This window comes from Megalops cyprinoides, chromosome 9, assembly GCF_013368585.1.
Source record: "Megalops cyprinoides isolate fMegCyp1 chromosome 9, fMegCyp1.pri, whole genome shotgun sequence".
Classification (NCBI taxonomy): Eukaryota; Metazoa; Chordata; class Actinopteri; order Elopiformes; family Megalopidae; genus Megalops; species Megalops cyprinoides.
This window is the reverse complement of record NC_050591.1, coordinates 8204413-8221883: the sequence shown is the minus strand read 5'-3', so window position 1 is coordinate 8221883 and position 17471 is coordinate 8204413. Positions and strand designations below refer to the sequence as shown.

The 17471-nt window shown below is 43.8% G+C and overlaps 1 protein-coding gene across 6 annotated transcripts in view; it reads left to right on the top strand.

Moving 5' to 3' along the window:
- Positions 1 to 213: 213 nt before the first annotated feature.
- synrg (synergin, gamma) overlaps positions 214 to 17471 on the top strand; it is a 37104-nt gene continuing 19846 nt past the window's right edge. For 3 of the 6 annotated variants that reach the window (XM_036536149.1, XM_036536148.1, XM_036536147.1), the window contains exons 1-12: positions 233 to 267; positions 5300 to 5340; positions 6939 to 7069; positions 8146 to 8273; positions 8372 to 8477; positions 8608 to 8719; positions 11011 to 11337; positions 12547 to 12804; positions 13954 to 14031; positions 14514 to 14710; positions 16594 to 16833; positions 16954 to 17093. In XM_036536149.1, coding sequence (XP_036392042.1) covers positions 233 to 267; positions 5300 to 5340; positions 6939 to 7069; positions 8146 to 8273; positions 8372 to 8477; positions 8608 to 8719; positions 11011 to 11337; positions 12547 to 12804; positions 13954 to 14031; positions 14514 to 14710; positions 16594 to 16833; positions 16954 to 17093 — 1793 coding nt within the window. Of the gene's footprint in view, positions 268 to 5299; positions 5341 to 6938; positions 7070 to 8145; positions 8274 to 8371; positions 8478 to 8607; positions 8720 to 11010; positions 11338 to 12546; positions 12805 to 13953; positions 14032 to 14513; positions 14711 to 16593; positions 16834 to 16953; positions 17094 to 17471 lie in introns of all 6 variants that reach the window. The other 3 variants (XM_036536150.1, XM_036536152.1, XM_036536151.1) reach the window with 3 other exon arrangements.

The window sequence follows — 17471 nt, the reverse complement described above, 5'->3', positions numbered from 1 at the left end:
AATAACATATACTAATAAACTGGAAGTGGCGAACACCTTAACAGGTATTCGAGTTAAGGTTTTGGGCTGAAACAAGTAAGTGCAAGGAATATGGTACACTCAGTAGTTTCAATCATTAGTCTTCAGAGTAGTATTATCAATCTCTGCCCACAATATTATTAGATAACCCGGAAGTACCAGTGGATGGCGTCACTACTCTGATGACGCCTTTTATCAGGCTTGTTTTGATAAGATGGCGCTGCGGCCGGGACCAGGGGGAGCTGGCAGGTAGAAAATCTTTGTCATGTAGTGACTGTGCCTCTTGAATCAGTTGTATGTTTTAGCAATGAGCGTTGTTTAGCAACCTAACTCAATAGTGGTAAAGACAGTCAGTATGAGTGCCAGCAGAGAGACTATGGGGCTGTCTAATGAGTGACTTCAGCTTGCTAGCTAGCTAACATCAGTTTCAATGAATTGAAGCTAACCCTGCTATCACACCGCGCTAAGCAGTGCAGAGTTTTGTTTGATGGATTTCGCTATGAGTAGCTATGTAACTTGCTAGGTATTTAATCAGACAGGTTGCTGGCTTGCTTTAGCCTAGATCAGGACGCAGAGAATTGGTTAGCTGACATATTGTCTGCTGACGATCAGCTTGCCATGAAGCTAAGAAGCTAGCAAATCGAGCTGTCGTCTTTCACTTCCACATTAGCTTGCTAGTCCAGTTAGCTGGAAGTCATACAGCTCTCCTCTAACATCGGCTATATATCTAGCCATTATTGATTTAACTACTGCTGTCTCATATGTTGTATTAACATTAATTAGCTTGCTACACGTCTGACAAGATGACCCACTCTTATGTCAGCCGTAAACCTCATTCAACACGCTACCTGGCTATCATAGCAAGCTAGATATATATATAGTAGAATGCCAGCGTCAGAAACCTGTATTTTCAGACCCCACCTCTTTTCTTGGAGAATGTTAGCTTATCTTGTTTTATACCTGTTAGCTATGAACGTAGTATGTATAGCTAACTATACAGGTAGACTACAATAATACTAACAGTCGGAAGGACACCCAGTTTAGAATGAGATGCCAATCGGAATGCACAGATAGTAATACCCAGTAATAAATGCAGAGATTCGTATTCTAAAGCACTCAGAAGCAAGGAGTAGGTCAGGCGTAGGGAAACCGTGGCCCTGGAGTGCCAGAGATGTTTCTGGCTTTGACGTCCCAGCTCTTAATTACATAACAGTGGTAGCACGCTGGAATAATTCGGAACATCTGCATTTGGTTAAGTGCTGAGTCTCTTAATAGGAATGTACAACATACGCAAGGTTACCATTACTTAATATTGCAAAGCAATGTTTGTTTGCCACGTTTGGTTAAAGGCATTGAAACCAAGTAGGCGAATTTTGAAATTAGCATGACTAACAGCGCGATGGCTTGGCAGTTGTAAAAAGTAGAAACGGTATAATGAGATGCCATTTTACTCCGTTTTCCAGAATATCAGAACCATGGACACGCAAATCCACGTTCCCTTAAATAAACTTAACAGTTCAAGACGTTACTGGATTAATTCATGTTTTAAATTCCGTGTGTGCTCCAAAGTGGTGGTTGAACTCATGTCAGATGAAGAGGCTGTTGTTGGAACAACCGTTCAAAGAAAGGTGCAATAATTTGGAAAAGGGAGCTATGGCTGTGGCTAGAGTATCACTTTAAACATGTTGTCTCTAAAGGCAAGGAATTGTTTTGAAAGTCTCCAGATAGCAACACCATCACGTTATTAGATAAAGACGTACATGACATCATAACTTTATTAATGTGGGTTGGGCAGTTCCACTCAGTTGTGACCAGCTCTGTGCTGTAGTTAGGAACCTGGGAATACAGCTAATGGATGTGCAGCAATCAGTTTGGCATCAGATTACAGCTCTTGGCCTATTCCAGACCTATTTTTACACTGATCTTGAGAAATAAGGTAATAATTATCTAAAAAAGTGCATTTGAAAGCAATAGTTTTGGAATGATTTTATAATATTCACAGTTGGAAGTTATCCAGCATTGATCAGTGTGCTAGCTTGAAGAAAAACTATGGCTACCTTCCTAGGTATTTTAGCCAAAATAGGCTAGTTATTTCTCTCATTTTTCTTCCATGTGTCGGGTGTATAATGTGTAGCTAGTCCTTTTGATGTAATAATGGATTGGAAGGCAAGTACTATTCATCAGTTCAAAAGAAGTCATTAATAGAGTAAACACTGTTTCAGCTGATAACAACATAGTTTCTTGTTACTAACATTTTATTCATTTTTTAGAGATTTAGATCAATGCCACACTGTAATGCGTTTTCCCCCTTGTAGCTGTGATCATCCATTACTACTGTGCACACTTGCAGGTTTTTGCCTGGGTGAAATGTTTAGCTCCTAAGCAAGGCAAGCTAAGGTTACTGAGTCACCATATGGGCCAGTGGTCAAGAGAAGAATCTGGTTGTGTCATTTAACATTACATCTGTAACTCAGTGAGCTGCTTCCAAATCAGAATATTGGCTGTAGGCTTTACACAGTGGCAGTATTAAGAATCACACAACCATTAACCTCTCCACTGTTGCCAGCATGTCTGCAATCTGTTGCATGTTTATGGGTCAGTACATAAAGTACCTGTATATTCCTCCATTCAGCAGTTTTTTACATGTGTGACACACACTTATTGCACTTCCAAGAACTGGAGAAAACAGGAACTCACTTGAGATATGTTTGCTACTGGCTTGTGACATTAAAACCAAGGCAGCAAATTTAGAGGGTAACTCAGGAAAAAAAGGAACTCGTTCCTACCTGGTCTGCTGCAGAAGGAAACAGAAAGAATTACAGCAATTGGCACTCAAGTCACATTATCTCTGTTCGGTTCATGATAATTTAATCTTCGTGAGAAGACAGCGCTACTTGTTGGGGATAGGGCCATTCATTAGATGGTGGCACTGGAAGCTAAAGCCTGCTTTCCTCATGTATTGCCATTTTAGTGACTTCAGTTGCCTGATCCTTTTGTTATTTCCTCCAGTCTTTCACACTGCTTTAAATAACATGAAGTGTATTCAGGTATTATGACCAGATAATAAGCTGGCATGCTTCAATTGGAAATGAGCAATGGACTAAATGAAGGAGTACTCAAAATCTGTGTCAACATTAACATAACTTATACAAATAAGACAGTGATGCTAGCTAGCTACTGTTTCAGGAAATAACAATTCATTCCTTCCTACTTGGTACTCACACTTGTTAGGTATTTTTTTTTCCTGAATTGCATATATGCAGATGGAAAAAAATAATAAAAATATTTCTGCTCTTGAAATATTAAGCTACTTAATCACAACAATGTCTACCACTGTCATTGTTACCAGTGGAAATCAGGTAGAAAATTTATTTCTAAAATTATTTCCTCGGCTCTTTTTTGACCATTTCAGTTTTTTTTGTGGAGGGTATTGGGGTATATTTGTGCATGTATATTTTGTTGTGTTTGGTTGTTGTCTAAATTTTGCCATTTTTCCTCCACTCCTCATGTTTCTCTCTCAGTATCCTTACTTCTGTAGAATGGTGGTCTGCTTCTCAACCTTTTTTGCTTTTTCACTTTTCTGTCTGCTGCAGTTTGCTTTTGCCTGATTGGGATCTGGGTTGGCAGGGGGGTGTTTTTTTTGGATCTCTAACATCTTTGAGCTTTCCTTTCATGTCTTGTCTCACTCCGGTCCCTTGTGATATTTATCTGTATTTCAGGAGAACCTCCTTCCCTATTCAAAGCTCATCTTCTCATTCCTTCTAGCCTTTTCTATTTGGCTGGTTACCTTCTCTCCTCTCTTTCTGGTGTTCCCCATTTCTCCCTCTTCAATCCTCCATAGGCTAATTATATCTAGCATTGCTTTGGAACGGTGCTGGTTCAGTGTGTGTGAGGTAGTGTACCTCAAGTGTAAACTGGCTTCATGTGAGAGAATGCGAGAATCTGGACTGCACAAGTAGCATTCCATCCTGTATGCTGAAAGATTTTTATGTGGAGATATATCTTTTTGTACTGTGCGTTCTGGGTGCTGGTGCAGTGTAAGAGAGGAGAATGATCGCGTTATTGCTCGCCTTGCTGGCCAGTTATTGGGCTCGTGTGATGCAACCCAAGCTACACGTTTTGCAGGCTGAAATAGGCTATATGGAGAATAAACAGGGGTATGTTCGGACAGTCTCCAGGAGAGGTAGCTGACTGTAAATTTTTGTACGTTTCATTTTACATTGATGAATTATCTACTCCCTTGGACTCAACGGGATTTCTTCATTTTACTGGTTTTGAATTGAAGGGTTAAATGATAAAAAAATTTGAGGAGCATGTGATTATATGTAACCATAATGTAATTTAGAAACAATTAGGAAGGATGAATGAAACTGATGTTTTTTTGGAAGACAAAAGTAATTTCTTTTAGGGTGTTACATGAAAGGTATAAGTATATTGCTTAATATTTCATATGGATGAACAAATACATTGTCATGTATACAGTGGCCAGCTGCAGTAACACCCCAGCAGCACTTCTCCTTTTCACAGAGAATGATCAGTTCAATTGGAAGAGCTGTTTAACTTCACCTTAACTTCACTGGGCTTGTCATTGTTCATTCACTGAAGTTCACATTCATCAAACCATTTTCTCTAGAAACAGTCAACAGTCTAGCTTTGCAGGTTTTTTGTCAGGCTAGCTTGTTAGGTGGCCAATATTAGGATCCCTGTTTCTACATTTATGAATGCCAGTAACGCTCTTTAAGCTATTACAGAATGTCACAGGGAAATCTGAAGATCTTGAGTGAAGAGCTTCCTGACAAGATAATAGATGTTATCTTGAGAATTTTTTTAAAGGCTTTGATTGGAAAAATGAAGTCAGCAATGTGAGCTTTTCCCGGCTGGCAGTGACCCTTTTGAATGAATGCATGAACAAATGAACGAATGAATCTAGTGCATTTTAAAACTGGTCTGGGAGCTTTGCAAAGCTTTGAATTCTGCCGCATTTGTACAACTCACCGTGGTTAGTTTTGTTTGCAAATTCAACTGACATTGTGTGGCACACAGCTCTGGGCCCCACCCCTCCCGCTCTGACTCCATTAAATAGAGGATTAGAGGGATTAATGGCTTATACATAATTATGTCCCAGCGTTAAATGTTGTGACATATGTGTCATGATGAGTGTTTTAAACCTGGCACTTTCTCCTGCTGAATCAAGGTCAGCCTAGCTAGATGTGGTGGGAGAGGGCTGGCAGGCCCACTGGCTCCCTCACTAATGGCCTCCTGTTATGTTTGTCTCCTCCAGCTTTATGTATCCCGTTGGAGGGGGCCTGGGACCTCCACAAGGTGAGTCCACCATGTCGTCCTTAATTGTTTTCTCTTTGACCCTTCTCCTTTCTGTTATTCTATTATTAGCACCTGTGCCATACAGTTGGGATTTAATGTGTGTGCGCATGGATAAATATATCCTGAAAGCTGAAGATCCCTGGGGGTGTGAAGAAGTATAAGTACTTGTAAAACTGCGAATCTCGAATGTTTTTGCTTCGTAATTAAATTAGGGAGGCGCTGTCTGCCATTTTTAATGCGATGCAGCAAGGTGTTCTGGGATTGAAAATGACAAAATGCCAAAAGTCTGGCCAAACGCTTCTCACAAGATAACAGAATGAGCAAATTTACAAAAAATAATTTACTGGAAACACAACACGGCAGAAGCAAGTCCTGATCACACAGCCAAATGGCTGCAAATGAGGCTCTTCAGGCACACACCCGTATTTAATATGCCTTCAATTAGGGAGGTGCGGCTCATTAACTAATGGCAAACAATAACAGTTAAGCAATTAGCCATTTAGCAGTTGGCTGACATGAGCTCAGATAAAGATCTTTATAGAGCCACATTTAAACAATAAACTGAGGATTCACAGTAGAACTGATAATTAAACAGTTTTGGAGGGGAAAGTGAAGACTCCCCTTCACATGGGCCAAATTCAAGTTTGGCTGTGTAGCTCTCCACTGAATGGAGTTTGAATTCACCTTGAGATCTTGGGGTCACATTTAATGGAGTAAATATACTGCATTTCCGAGAGGTCTTTAGAAGGGTCCATTTTGCCATCCTCTGCTTACTGTCTTGGTATTTTTTGAGGTTTGTTAGGCTGTCCAGTTCAACAAGCACAAACCATATCAATATGATGCCCATCTGATTTCCAACTAAGATTAATGGAGCTAAAACTGTTTCTTACTAAATAAATGAAACTCTACGATTATCACACAGAATTCTCAGATTTAAAACATGGGTACATGACACAAGATTAATCAGTCTAACCTCGTTGATGTTATTAGCACTGAATTTTTTAACAATAGTCTTTCCCTGATATGTATTAATGATTCATGGACACAGTCTACAAACTCTTCTTGTTTTTTATTCTGTAATAATTACTTGCATTCACAATGCGGTTTGGTAATATGAAGCATGTATTATATAAAATTCTGCTGTATTTCTATTCTAGTAAAAATCAGCAGAGCAGATTAAACACATTATATTGGAACACTAATGTATGGCATCTATTTCATATCAGAGGATTTTGGATAAAAATGGCGCATTCTGATGGTCTCTGGTGGCCTTGAAAAGGTTAGCAGGTTCTGTTAAGTAGAACAAAGGATGTAGGTGTACCGCATCAGTGAGAGGGAGGGACACTTACTCATTTGAGGGCTGCTTCCTCTAGCTGCAGTGTGATTTCACAAGGATCGGAGCTGACTACCACATTTGTATGTCGCACACTTCTGTTTTCAAAGTCTTTGCGTCCCACACGTTTTATTTTCTCTTTGAGCGTGTTTTAATGTGATGGTCTTGCGTATAGTGCTCGGTGTGCACGTGTGAGAATGCGGTGGTAAGCGCGGCGCAGCAGAAGGAAAGAGGGATGGATCTAAACGCTGAGCGTCTCCTCCAGGCATGATGCCCATGCAGCCTCAGCAGCAGCAGCAGGGCTTCCCCATGGTGCCGGTCATGCAGCCCAACATGCAGGGGATGATGGGAATGAACTTCGGTGCCCAGATGCCCCCAGGTGCCATTCCTATGCAGGTGTGTGTTGTTTTTCAGTTTTTTTTTTTTTGTTTGTTTTTGTCTTGTGGGTTCCACTGTCTGACTGAGACTGTGCACAACACTTCAGCTTATAATCCATGAGTCATGGCAGTCCAGAAAATGTGATTCCACAAGCCTGCTAAAACAGTACTGTGAGAGGGAAAAGTTAAGAAATAGGAAAAAGTCTTTGTTTATGCCTGAGGTGGGAACAGGTGAGAAAGAATAAAAAATAAGTAGCTTCCAAAGAGTGTAGTTCTTCATATACAGTTGCACAATATCGAAAATGAAGATCCAGTAAAACAGAAAGTCCAACTCCAAAGCAAACTCCATTTCCAGAATCTCTCAAAAAAGTTAAGGGGAAAAATTTCCATTCGGTCCAGTCCTTTGGAGAGTGGACACAATCTGTACCATTGAATCACAAATACAAAAAAACATTCTCATCAATGTATGAGTTCTTTCTTGAAGAATGATAGTCCACATCGTTTTTATGGATCCTTGTACAAAGCCGCTGCCCGTTCTCTTGTTTGTGAAAGTTAAATTTCAGCCCTTCCCTCTTGGTGTCTGAGTAAATACCCACATTTCTGGGCTTAAGATGGTTATTTTGGTCTAAGAAAGGGCCATCTGTTTCTAATGGTTGTTTGTTACTATTTTTTATCAAAGTTTAACTGCGCCTGCTGGAAAGTCAGTATGATCCTGTTGACACAGCTGATGTGATTTGTGCGAGAACAAGTGGTGGGGACATGCTCTTCTCAGCTGAAATCATGAACTCCCCAGCCTTTGATGGCAGGGATCTACTCTGCATAGGGTCGTATTTGGATGGGGAAGGAAGTGATTATGGAATGATCTTCATGTATAGGTCACGTTTACCCATTCGCCCCATGCCTATCAGTTTAACACAACAGCCCCATAAACCTGTGAGTGTCATTGTGTTCCTGCCCATGGGAATATGTATGAAATGCCTTACACCTCCAGCGTTTAGGGCATTTCATCTTCAGTGAGATTAGCGGTTCTGTGCTCTGACCGCTGTGCGGTAGCGCAGTCTTGCTCAGTGGCGCCCCCCCTCTGTCTGCCTGCAGGGCGGGATGGCCATGGGGATGCAGGCCCCTGCGATGCAGTTCATGGGACAGCCCCAGTTCATGGGAATGAGGACCCCACGGCCGCAGTACACGGCGGACATGCAGAAGCAGATCGCCGAAGAGCACCAGTAAGAACACCGCGTTCTCCACAGCGTTTTTTTTTTTTTTTTTTGTTAGTGGATCTTGTGTGTGCTGGCGCTGACCTGCCCCGTTGCGCCCCCTGCAGGAAGCGGCTGGAACAGCAGCAGCGCATGCTGGAGGAGGACCGCAAGAGGAGGCAGTTTGAGGAGCAGAAGCAGAAGCTGCGTCTCCTGAGCAGCATCAAGCCCAAGGTATGAAGCCCCGCCCCTGAAGGTTACCGTGACGCCCCACTGCCGTACTTCTTTTCGATGGCACTGAATTTTTTAACAACAGTCTTCGCATCTGGGCTCTTACTTCAAACCTCTTGCGCTTGACTTTCAGGCGGGCGAGAAGAGCCGGGACGACGCCCTGGAGGCCATCAAGGGAAACCTGGACGGTTTCAGCAGAGACGCAAAGATGCACCCCACACCATCCTCGCACCCCAAGAAACCAGGTACGGGATTTTTGTCTAAGTACTCAGAAAGTTTCTCCCTTGTCTTTTGTGCTTCTTGCATTCTTGAGATCTTTCCTTAAGAACAAGGCCTTATTTTGCTGTATCAGAGAGCTGTGGGCAGACTGCCAGGGACTGCACATTTATGTCTCACAAACTGGCGTATGATGGTGATAATCCCTTTAATGTTCTTTCTGCCCATTGTGCCAAATATCCTGGAGAAGCGGAGGTTACAAATGGTGCTTTTCATCATATTCTTTCAATGCAAGGAGGTTTGGAGCAGTAGTGTGGAGTGTAGTTACTTCACCTGGAGCTGTCGTTGTCTCGGTGTGGTTGTCTCCATTTTCTCTGCAGAATTCCCAATTTGATGGCCATATTGTACCTCTTGTCATTTTTTCTGCTCCAGTGTCACCATGATATTTGCCATTCTGACATGTCTTTCTCGCATTCACATCAATTTTTTATTTAGATTTTTTTTTTTTTTTATTTTCCATTTATTCCACAGCGCCATACATTTAGTTAATAGAGGGTTTTATAACATTAGAATTGGTCCTCTTGTGGCCAAGAAGGCCCAGTTGTTTCTTTTCTTCCATTCTCCTTTTGATCAGCCAGTTGGCTGTTTGCATATGGTATCACAGATGTGTTTCCCTCTGTGGTTCAGCTGAACAAGTTGTGAGGTGTTCTTTGAATTTTGAGAAGAGTGTTCTGAGGAAGAAACACAGACGACTTAACGTCCAGCTCCAAGGAAAAAGGAGCTCAGTAGATCTGAGGTTAAAGACTAAAAGGGAAGGCTTGAGGCATGTAAATTCCTTTAAAAAAACCCGTCATTGTGTTGGCATACCCAGAAAGAAAAGCATTAAAAATTTAAAAGCACAGGGAACACCAGGAGGGCTGCTGCCCCTGTATTGCAGCTCAAGCACAAGTCTTCATCTGGGCATAGCCTGACTTGCAAACAATTACTGCTGTATTTAATATCAGCCAAGCAACACATCAGTGCTATTCAGGGGTAGATCAGACAAATGACATCATAATTAGAATATAGAATTCTAAAAAGTGCTGTCTGCTTGGAAAGACAAATCTAGGTCAAACGCAAACATACTGTAATTACAGTGAAAAACTATAAACGGGGAGAAAAACAGTCATTGTAAGACTCAGCATATTTCAAAACACTGATAATTACGTTGAAAATATCAATCATACGAAGAGGAATTTATTTAAAATGAGGCATGCAGAGCTGAATAGGGAGAACAGTAACAATGTCAGTGTTAATGTCAATGCAGATTCACTGATTAGCAGCGGTAATAACCACGTGCTAACAAAGGTAGCTGACAGCCACGGCAAACCTTCGCTGTGACGAGTCAATCCTGACCCGACGAGTTAATGACTTAATAATAGAGGAGCTTTCCTCCGATCAAAGTGTGCTTCCACGTATTCTCCCCTTCACAGTGCAGTTCCCTGCAGCTGACTCTCCAGCCACATGCGGAGCTGCGGAGCCACAAACACACCTAGCAAAATAAAGCATGAGCAAAAACAAAACCTGTTCCTACCGTTTCAATCATTAATTAGCGCAAAGCGGCTCTGTGGACTGAGCTGTAGCGCTGCACAAAGTGAACTTCTCACTGTGCTGCAGTGCTAACAGCTCTGCAGCTTGGTCTTTAATGTACTGGTTGCTAATTGCTAATATGTGGTAGCAGTTTACCCGACGTGCCAATGTGCCTCTCCTGACAGCTTCCTGTCCGCACTCCAGCGTGTGCGGAAGGAATGTAGACATGACAGGTCATTCCAGTGACAGACATTCTAGCAGGTTTATCTGTGGTGTTTTTTTTCTGTTTCCTTGGGAGATTTCACCTTCCAGTGTTCTGATTTTTGTCGTGTCCAGTTCGTTGTGTGGAAGTGTTGGAAGAGCTTTGTAGCATGACTAAAAGTACGTAATGTCTTCTAACCTGAAGACATTCTCCATTCCAGTAAATGAGGAAACTTTCATAATTTGGCGTCCTATATGGTGGCTGTATTGACTTTGATATCAGTACAGGACCATGAGATATTGTAAACAAACCACATACTCCTCAGTGTAAATTGAAATGCAGTTGATAACACACTTAAGTATACTAAAGTATATTTAATATATTACGATACACATTAAAGTATAGTGTTTGTGTTTAGTTTCCCTTGTGGGAGTCATCTTGTGTTTTAGTGTTCTAGCCTAACTCTGTGTGTTCCATTTTTCATCGTAGATTGTTGTGTGTTGTGAATGTGTGTGTTTTGCCATCACCATTATTTCTCCATTTTTACAGACTCATCGCCATCCCACTCTTCTGTCGCCTTTTGCTCCCCCCCGCCCACTTTCCCTGAGGATAATGACGAGTTTAGTGACTTTGTGCAGGGTCCCGTCGAAGCCCCTCCCCCCTTCCCCTCCCCCTCGCCTCTTCCCCCTGCTCAGCTCCTGGCCCCGCCCGTCCAAGGGGGGTCAGACGGGCAGTCTTTAAACACAGGCCCTGGGCAGCCGCCTCCCCCTGCTCCCCTCCCACAGTCCCTCCCACAATCCCTCCCTCACTCTCTGCCAATCACCACAGCACCCCAACACTCCACTGTCACGTCCAGCCCACAGCCTGGATACAAAGGTAACTATTTCATCTTACTGTATGCCAGTCCCACCATTGATTGTAGCACCCAGAGAACACTTATATCTTAGAACAATATATCTGAACCATCCTTTGAAGACTAATGCTAGGGGAGAGGGCAGACGTGTGCAAACTTTATACTCCTTTTCCAGTGTAGAGCTGGAATCAGGCTGAAGCCAAACCTGGTCAAGGACATGTTGCAGTGTTGTTTTTCTGTTGCTTTACCTGCCAGCAGAGCTGTAGCACGTGACCTCCATGCATCTGGAATGTTGTGTCTCGGAAGGTTTTATTTCAGAACACTAAATCCCCGAAACAGGAGAAAGCTACTCTAGGCTGTAACAGTGGCTGAGTTGAGTTGTGTTTACTCTGTATGTTCATGTTTTTTTTTCTATTTGAAAATGAAAGAAGTAAGATTGTCAGACACGGCTGGGGTTTCATTGCTAATGGAAGCAGCATGCCGTTGTAATACAGCTTGCACTCGCTGCCTGCAGGCTGCTTGGAAAGGCGAGCTGGCTGATCTGACATGGTTAATTCAGCAGCAGAGCTCGTAGGAGATCACACAGCCTTCACATCAAGAGAACCAGCCTGCTTCCAGGTCTGCAGTGGCAGAACAGGACTGCGTATCGTGGATTGGTAGAAAGGTGGCACCTTGTGCCCGAGCAACTCCAGGGAAGGCCTGCGCATTGTGCGGGCATGCAGGTAGAACAGATTGTCAGATAAGTCAAGTCTCATGACTTAAGTTAACGTGATTTTAAAATGAATGAAGTTATTTAAAACAGCTCCCAACAGAGCAGCAATATTTTAAACAGTAGTGTGCACGGTCTGGGCTTGTGATGCCAGGGCTGATTTTAGAGGCTGCTGCAGTGATGTATGAAAGAAGCAGAGGAGCTGATGGCTATGTATCCGCCCGGAGCAGACAGCTTCTTTGTGTCCTCTCCTCTGTAAACACGCTGGACGCGTCCCTCCGCTCTCTGATAGACCCCTGCCAAGGAGGGGATTACTGACAGGCAGGGGGGTGATGTTTTTGAGCTGAAGGCTTTGTGATTGTCAAGCCGTGCATCAGGCTTGCTTTATAGGGTTGTGTATAGACTACTGCTGGAGGAGTAAACATTGGTTACTAGAATACCCAGTTGATTAGAATTGGGGACGTAATGGTGTTTACTAGCAGGGGAACCATAGCAACTGTGTCCGTTGTCCGCTCCTGTCCAGGCCCGTCCCTAGAAGAGAAGCTCTTCTCCTCCTGTGATTTAACAGCCAGCAAGCAGGCGCAGGTTAGCTTTACCTCCCGCCAGCCTTTGTCTGAGATGGGGTCCAGGGCTCAGGTGGCAGTCCAGTTTAACCCCAGCCCCCGAGCCCGAAACTGGGCCGCCGCCCCCAAGGACCTGAGCACCGCGTTCGCCATGGAAACACGACCCCAGACCCCTCCGCCGTCAGACGACACCCCCCTGCCGGCCGCTGGCAGCAGTGGTGAGAGTAGAACACCCCCCCCCCAATGTCACCAACACCTGCACTCAACAAATCTCCTCAGCGTCAACTTGCAATGCAAATTTCAGATTCGCTCCACTCTGTTACTAATGCTGTGATGCAAATTACATCGCTAATCTCTGCATACGTTTGGGCTGTGCTGGGAAAAATAACGCTGATTTTACAGATGTTACTTAAACGCCTGATGCTTCCAAAATGAACATAATCTGACACACATGCTTTTTGTTCCCTCCTTATTTATGGTGAAATCAGATTAACCCTCTGCGGATTCGCCAGATTGGGAAGTCTGACATGCCCTGATTTTTATTTGTTTTAATGCAAGGAATCCAAGAATGTGTAAATAAATAAAATATCAAAACACTGCTCACCTTTCTACCTGCTCTTTCATGAGATGGAATCATTTTGGTGAAATAGGCAAGACCCACTTTGCTGGTTTTGACCCTTTGTGGACCAGTGATGTGCTATTGTAGATGAGCCTCAAATGTAATTGCATTTGACATTTTCAAACCTGGGGCTGAAATGGTTAAAAATAGCACATGGCATTATTGTATTAGTCATATTCATTGTAAGAAGGGGAAACTTTCTTCACTTGGAGATTCCATTGTGCTGTCACAGTGTCTTTCAGTCCTTCCACAATATTCATTTCAAGTTAAATCATGTTCTCTCCGCTTTTCTGCTGGCTGTGTGGGGAAGTGTCGATCTTCCTATTATCTCTTATGCCCTCTGCAAAGGCACTCTGTATCACCTACAGTCTGTGTGTAACACTTCCCTGGCAGTGATTTCTCAGGCATGCCTCCTGTCTCAGTTTAACACGCAGACGTGCTTGGATTGAACTGCCTGCTAATGACAGGGCCTATGCTTTAGACTTGGGCCTGATTGCATGCTGCTCCTGTGGATTTTTATATATGATTATTTTCTTTTCTTTATTATTCCTCTTTTTCCTCAGTGGTGTTATCAGTGGGATATTTGAACACGTAGATATACTGACTATAGCGGTTGTTGTGGCCCTCCTTGTGGTCTGCGGGTGGGCTGTGTTTGCAGCTGCGGGGACTGTGAGAAGCTGTTAGCGTAGGGGACCGCCCCCTGTTCTTTGCTATGGTGCCTGAGCCTCTGCTGTGCCACTGGTTGCAGGTGTTGGAGTCTTCCCTCAGCAAGAGCACATCCAGCCCATGATGCCCGCCTGGCTGTACAATGACAGCCTTGTCCCAGGTAAGCCATGTGTTTTTAGCACCTGTATTACAGCATGTAATTCTGCATTGACATTACATTTATTCATTTGGCTGGCACTCTTATCCAAAGCGACTTAGAAGAAGTGCATTCATCAGATTAGACATGTAGTCGTATAGATGCTGAATCTTTAGTGCCATGCAGAAAACATTACCACAGTAACGCACACAAACATACATGGTTATTGCCGCTTTCAGGTTTGTATCGCCACAAGCTTCAAAGTTTTGACCACCTCTCTTTCAACTGTTATGCGTGTATTTTACATATACCTTACTTATATATTTTAATTACAAAGAAAAAGGCATTGTGTGTCGATATCTTTGAACGGCTGCAGCTTCAAGCTTCCTGTCACTGCAGTATGTTGATATCAGCGGCCCAATATTAAATGCAATCTTGGCTTTGCGTTCCTACGGCATCCTGTTTCTTGCACGTGAGAGCATGTGTTGTCCGCTTGGTTCACGCAGAGCTCTTCAAGAAGGTGCTGGAGGTCACTATGACTCCAGCGGGCATCGACACGGCCAAGCTCTACCCCATCCTGATGTCATCCGGCCTGCCGAGGGAGACGCTGGGCCAGATCTGGGCCTCGGCCAATCGCACCACCCCTGGCAAGCTGACCAAGGAGGAGCTATACACTGTGCTGGCCATGATTGGCGTGACACAGGTAGGCATTCTGCTTCATTCAGCGATTAGAAGGGTGCTGGCATTGCCATTTTCGGTGACATCCAGTCAAAGTTCAAATCGAAGTTTCATCCAGTTGCTAAAGAAGGTATTCAGCTCTCCCTAATTTTCAGTACAATTTTTTTGTTATTGACAGAACTGCAAATTTGCTTATGACTGAGGTAAATGGAAAAAAGTGTATATAACAAAAAGGTAATGCAGGCTTAAATGGAAACTTCTGGACAAAGTAGTTTTTTGTTGTTTTTGTGAAAGAAGAACTATAAACTGTAAACTATCAGTTACAGGAGCAGGGTATGTTGTCAGCTAATTATTTCTATCCCTCACCATCATAAACTGCTCCATAAACACCTCTGTATGACGTGGTATAAGGTTTGCAGTCCTTTTAAATGCTGTAAAGAGAGGATGTTTTGGGAGGTGGTGTCCAGGAGTTGCCGTGAAACACAGTGAGCAGCCGTGCTCAGGTGCGCTGGAGTGTCGATTTGAGCACAAGTGAACGCGTGCGACCCCTCCTGCCCCGAGCGATGCCCCCTCAATGGGCCCCCTGGGAGTCTGAGAATCTGGAAGCGCCTCACTCACCGCAGCTGGAGCCTGCAGAATAACGCTGCTTCTGTAATGTAAATGCAAGGACCCTTCAGGGACCTCTCTCGCGAGCGGGATCCTTCGGGGGGGGGTGACGAACGACTTGGAATCCGTCGATGCCAGTCACTGAAATGCTGCCTGATTTCGAATGAATAATTTATACCGAAGTTTCTCTCACTGTCTTGGTGGGAGGAAAAGAATTGACAGACGCAAAAAAAGACGGCACAAATCCTCCTGACAGTGTGCCTTTGAATTAGAGTGTGCTGATAACAGAGGGGCGCGGGAGAATGCATGTGCAGAAGGCGAGTCACTAAATCAAAGGAAAGGGGCTCATCTGTATCATCCAGAGCAGACCTGTTCAGATCCAGCTTTAAAGGAGCACATGGTCATCTGGAGTTCATGCTCCTTTATGCTGAAATTATTTAAATGTACTAATTTCTTGAGAAGTTAGTCAGCACAGCTGGTAGAGGTAGCTGAAAAACTAGCTCTGGTCCCAGAGGGTTATTTGCTGCCTCTAATTACAGAGTGCACTATACAATGTAACTGTCAAAGCCCTGTGATACACTGGGGCACACTGTACCAGATCCTAGAACTGGTACCCAGTCACATGGTATTGGCTAGTGGATTGTGATAGGATGATCTTGAATCAGGTATACGTAGTCCCTGAGGTGTAGCAGTACCCAGTAGTGAGTATGACTTGAAAATAAAATGATGGATAAAAAATGAAGTTGTTTCATTATAAAATGAGGATTCTAAATTACATGTGTATTGGTTCTTTTAAAGCATGTCTTGTTAAGAGTTTTATCTGAGTATGTGCAATACTCAATGTCTTCACGAGAATTTAAAGGGCGGTGTTGAGCCACAAGGTCCTGCAGGCATGAATATTAATTTGACAGGGTCCCAAGGAAGTTTTTTGGTCACCCATTGCATTCTTCCAAAGTGCTGTTTTAAATAACCAACACATCTAGTGCCACATTCTAAAACAGCTCCAAGGAGGACTCCGCCTGCTTTTATACATATGAGAAAACATAAAACGAACATTTCTACTTACTGAGGATGTAATACTGACCAGGATGCCTTTGTCCAGGGTAATTTACATTTTTAAAATATTTTATCTACTAAAGGAAGATACTAAATTTAAGTTCAATACTTTGTTAAAGGATACAGCAGCAGTGGCCCAGCTGGAAGGCAGATGCCTTTATGTTACAAGGCCAGTTTCTTAACCTCCTCACCACTGTAGCGCTAGAGGTAACGCTCGTGCTTTGGTTGCTTTCTGTGTTCGATCAGAGCGGTCTTCCAGCCATGAGTCTGGACATCCTGAGCCAGTTCTCCTCCCCTCCCGTGCCCAACCTGCCCGCCCTGGCCATGGCCATGCCCCCCGTCCTGCCCCAGCACCAGCAGCCCATGATGGCCCAGCCGCCCGCCTCCATGGCCGTGCCCCCGGCCCCGCCCGCCGTCATCAGCATGGCCCCCAGCACCAGCGCCCCGCCCGCCAGCAGCTTCGTCGCCAGCTTCCCCCCCGTTCAGGTAGGCCCCGGCGGGAAACGCAGGCCTCCGCCCTCATGAGATCAGCCTTAGTTTTCCACTGCCTTCCTGTTCCTGTTTGTTTTTATTCATGCGTTGATGGGTGGCACTGATGCGTTTCAGGGCAGCAAACCCGACGACGACGATTTCCAGGATTTCCAGGAGGCCCCCAAGGCCGGGGCCGGCGATGACTCCTTTACTGACTTCCAGGGGGAATCGGGCAGCAGCTTCCCAAGCACTGCGCCCTCCCATGGCCAGACCAGGTACTGCACTAAGACTAAATGACATACCCGTCTGCCACCACAGTGAATGTCAACACATCCTTATCTGCATGCGCATTTTAAATGCCATTCAGATCAAAGTTACATTACATCAGTTTCTGATGTACTGAGTGTTACACAACACAAAACCAAACTACATCTTTTGGGGAATGTTACAGGCTTGTTTGAACATAACACACAAAAATATTTTTCTTCAACTTCACAAGAACACTCAACAACATTCCAATCATCAGGAAAATGTAATGTGAAAGTGAATTTGTGAGTGCTGTGTTGAATTGCATTTCATATTTTTGTCCAGATAACAGCATGTGATGTTATTCTGATGTGATTGTTTTTATTATTATTATTATTATTAGCTGC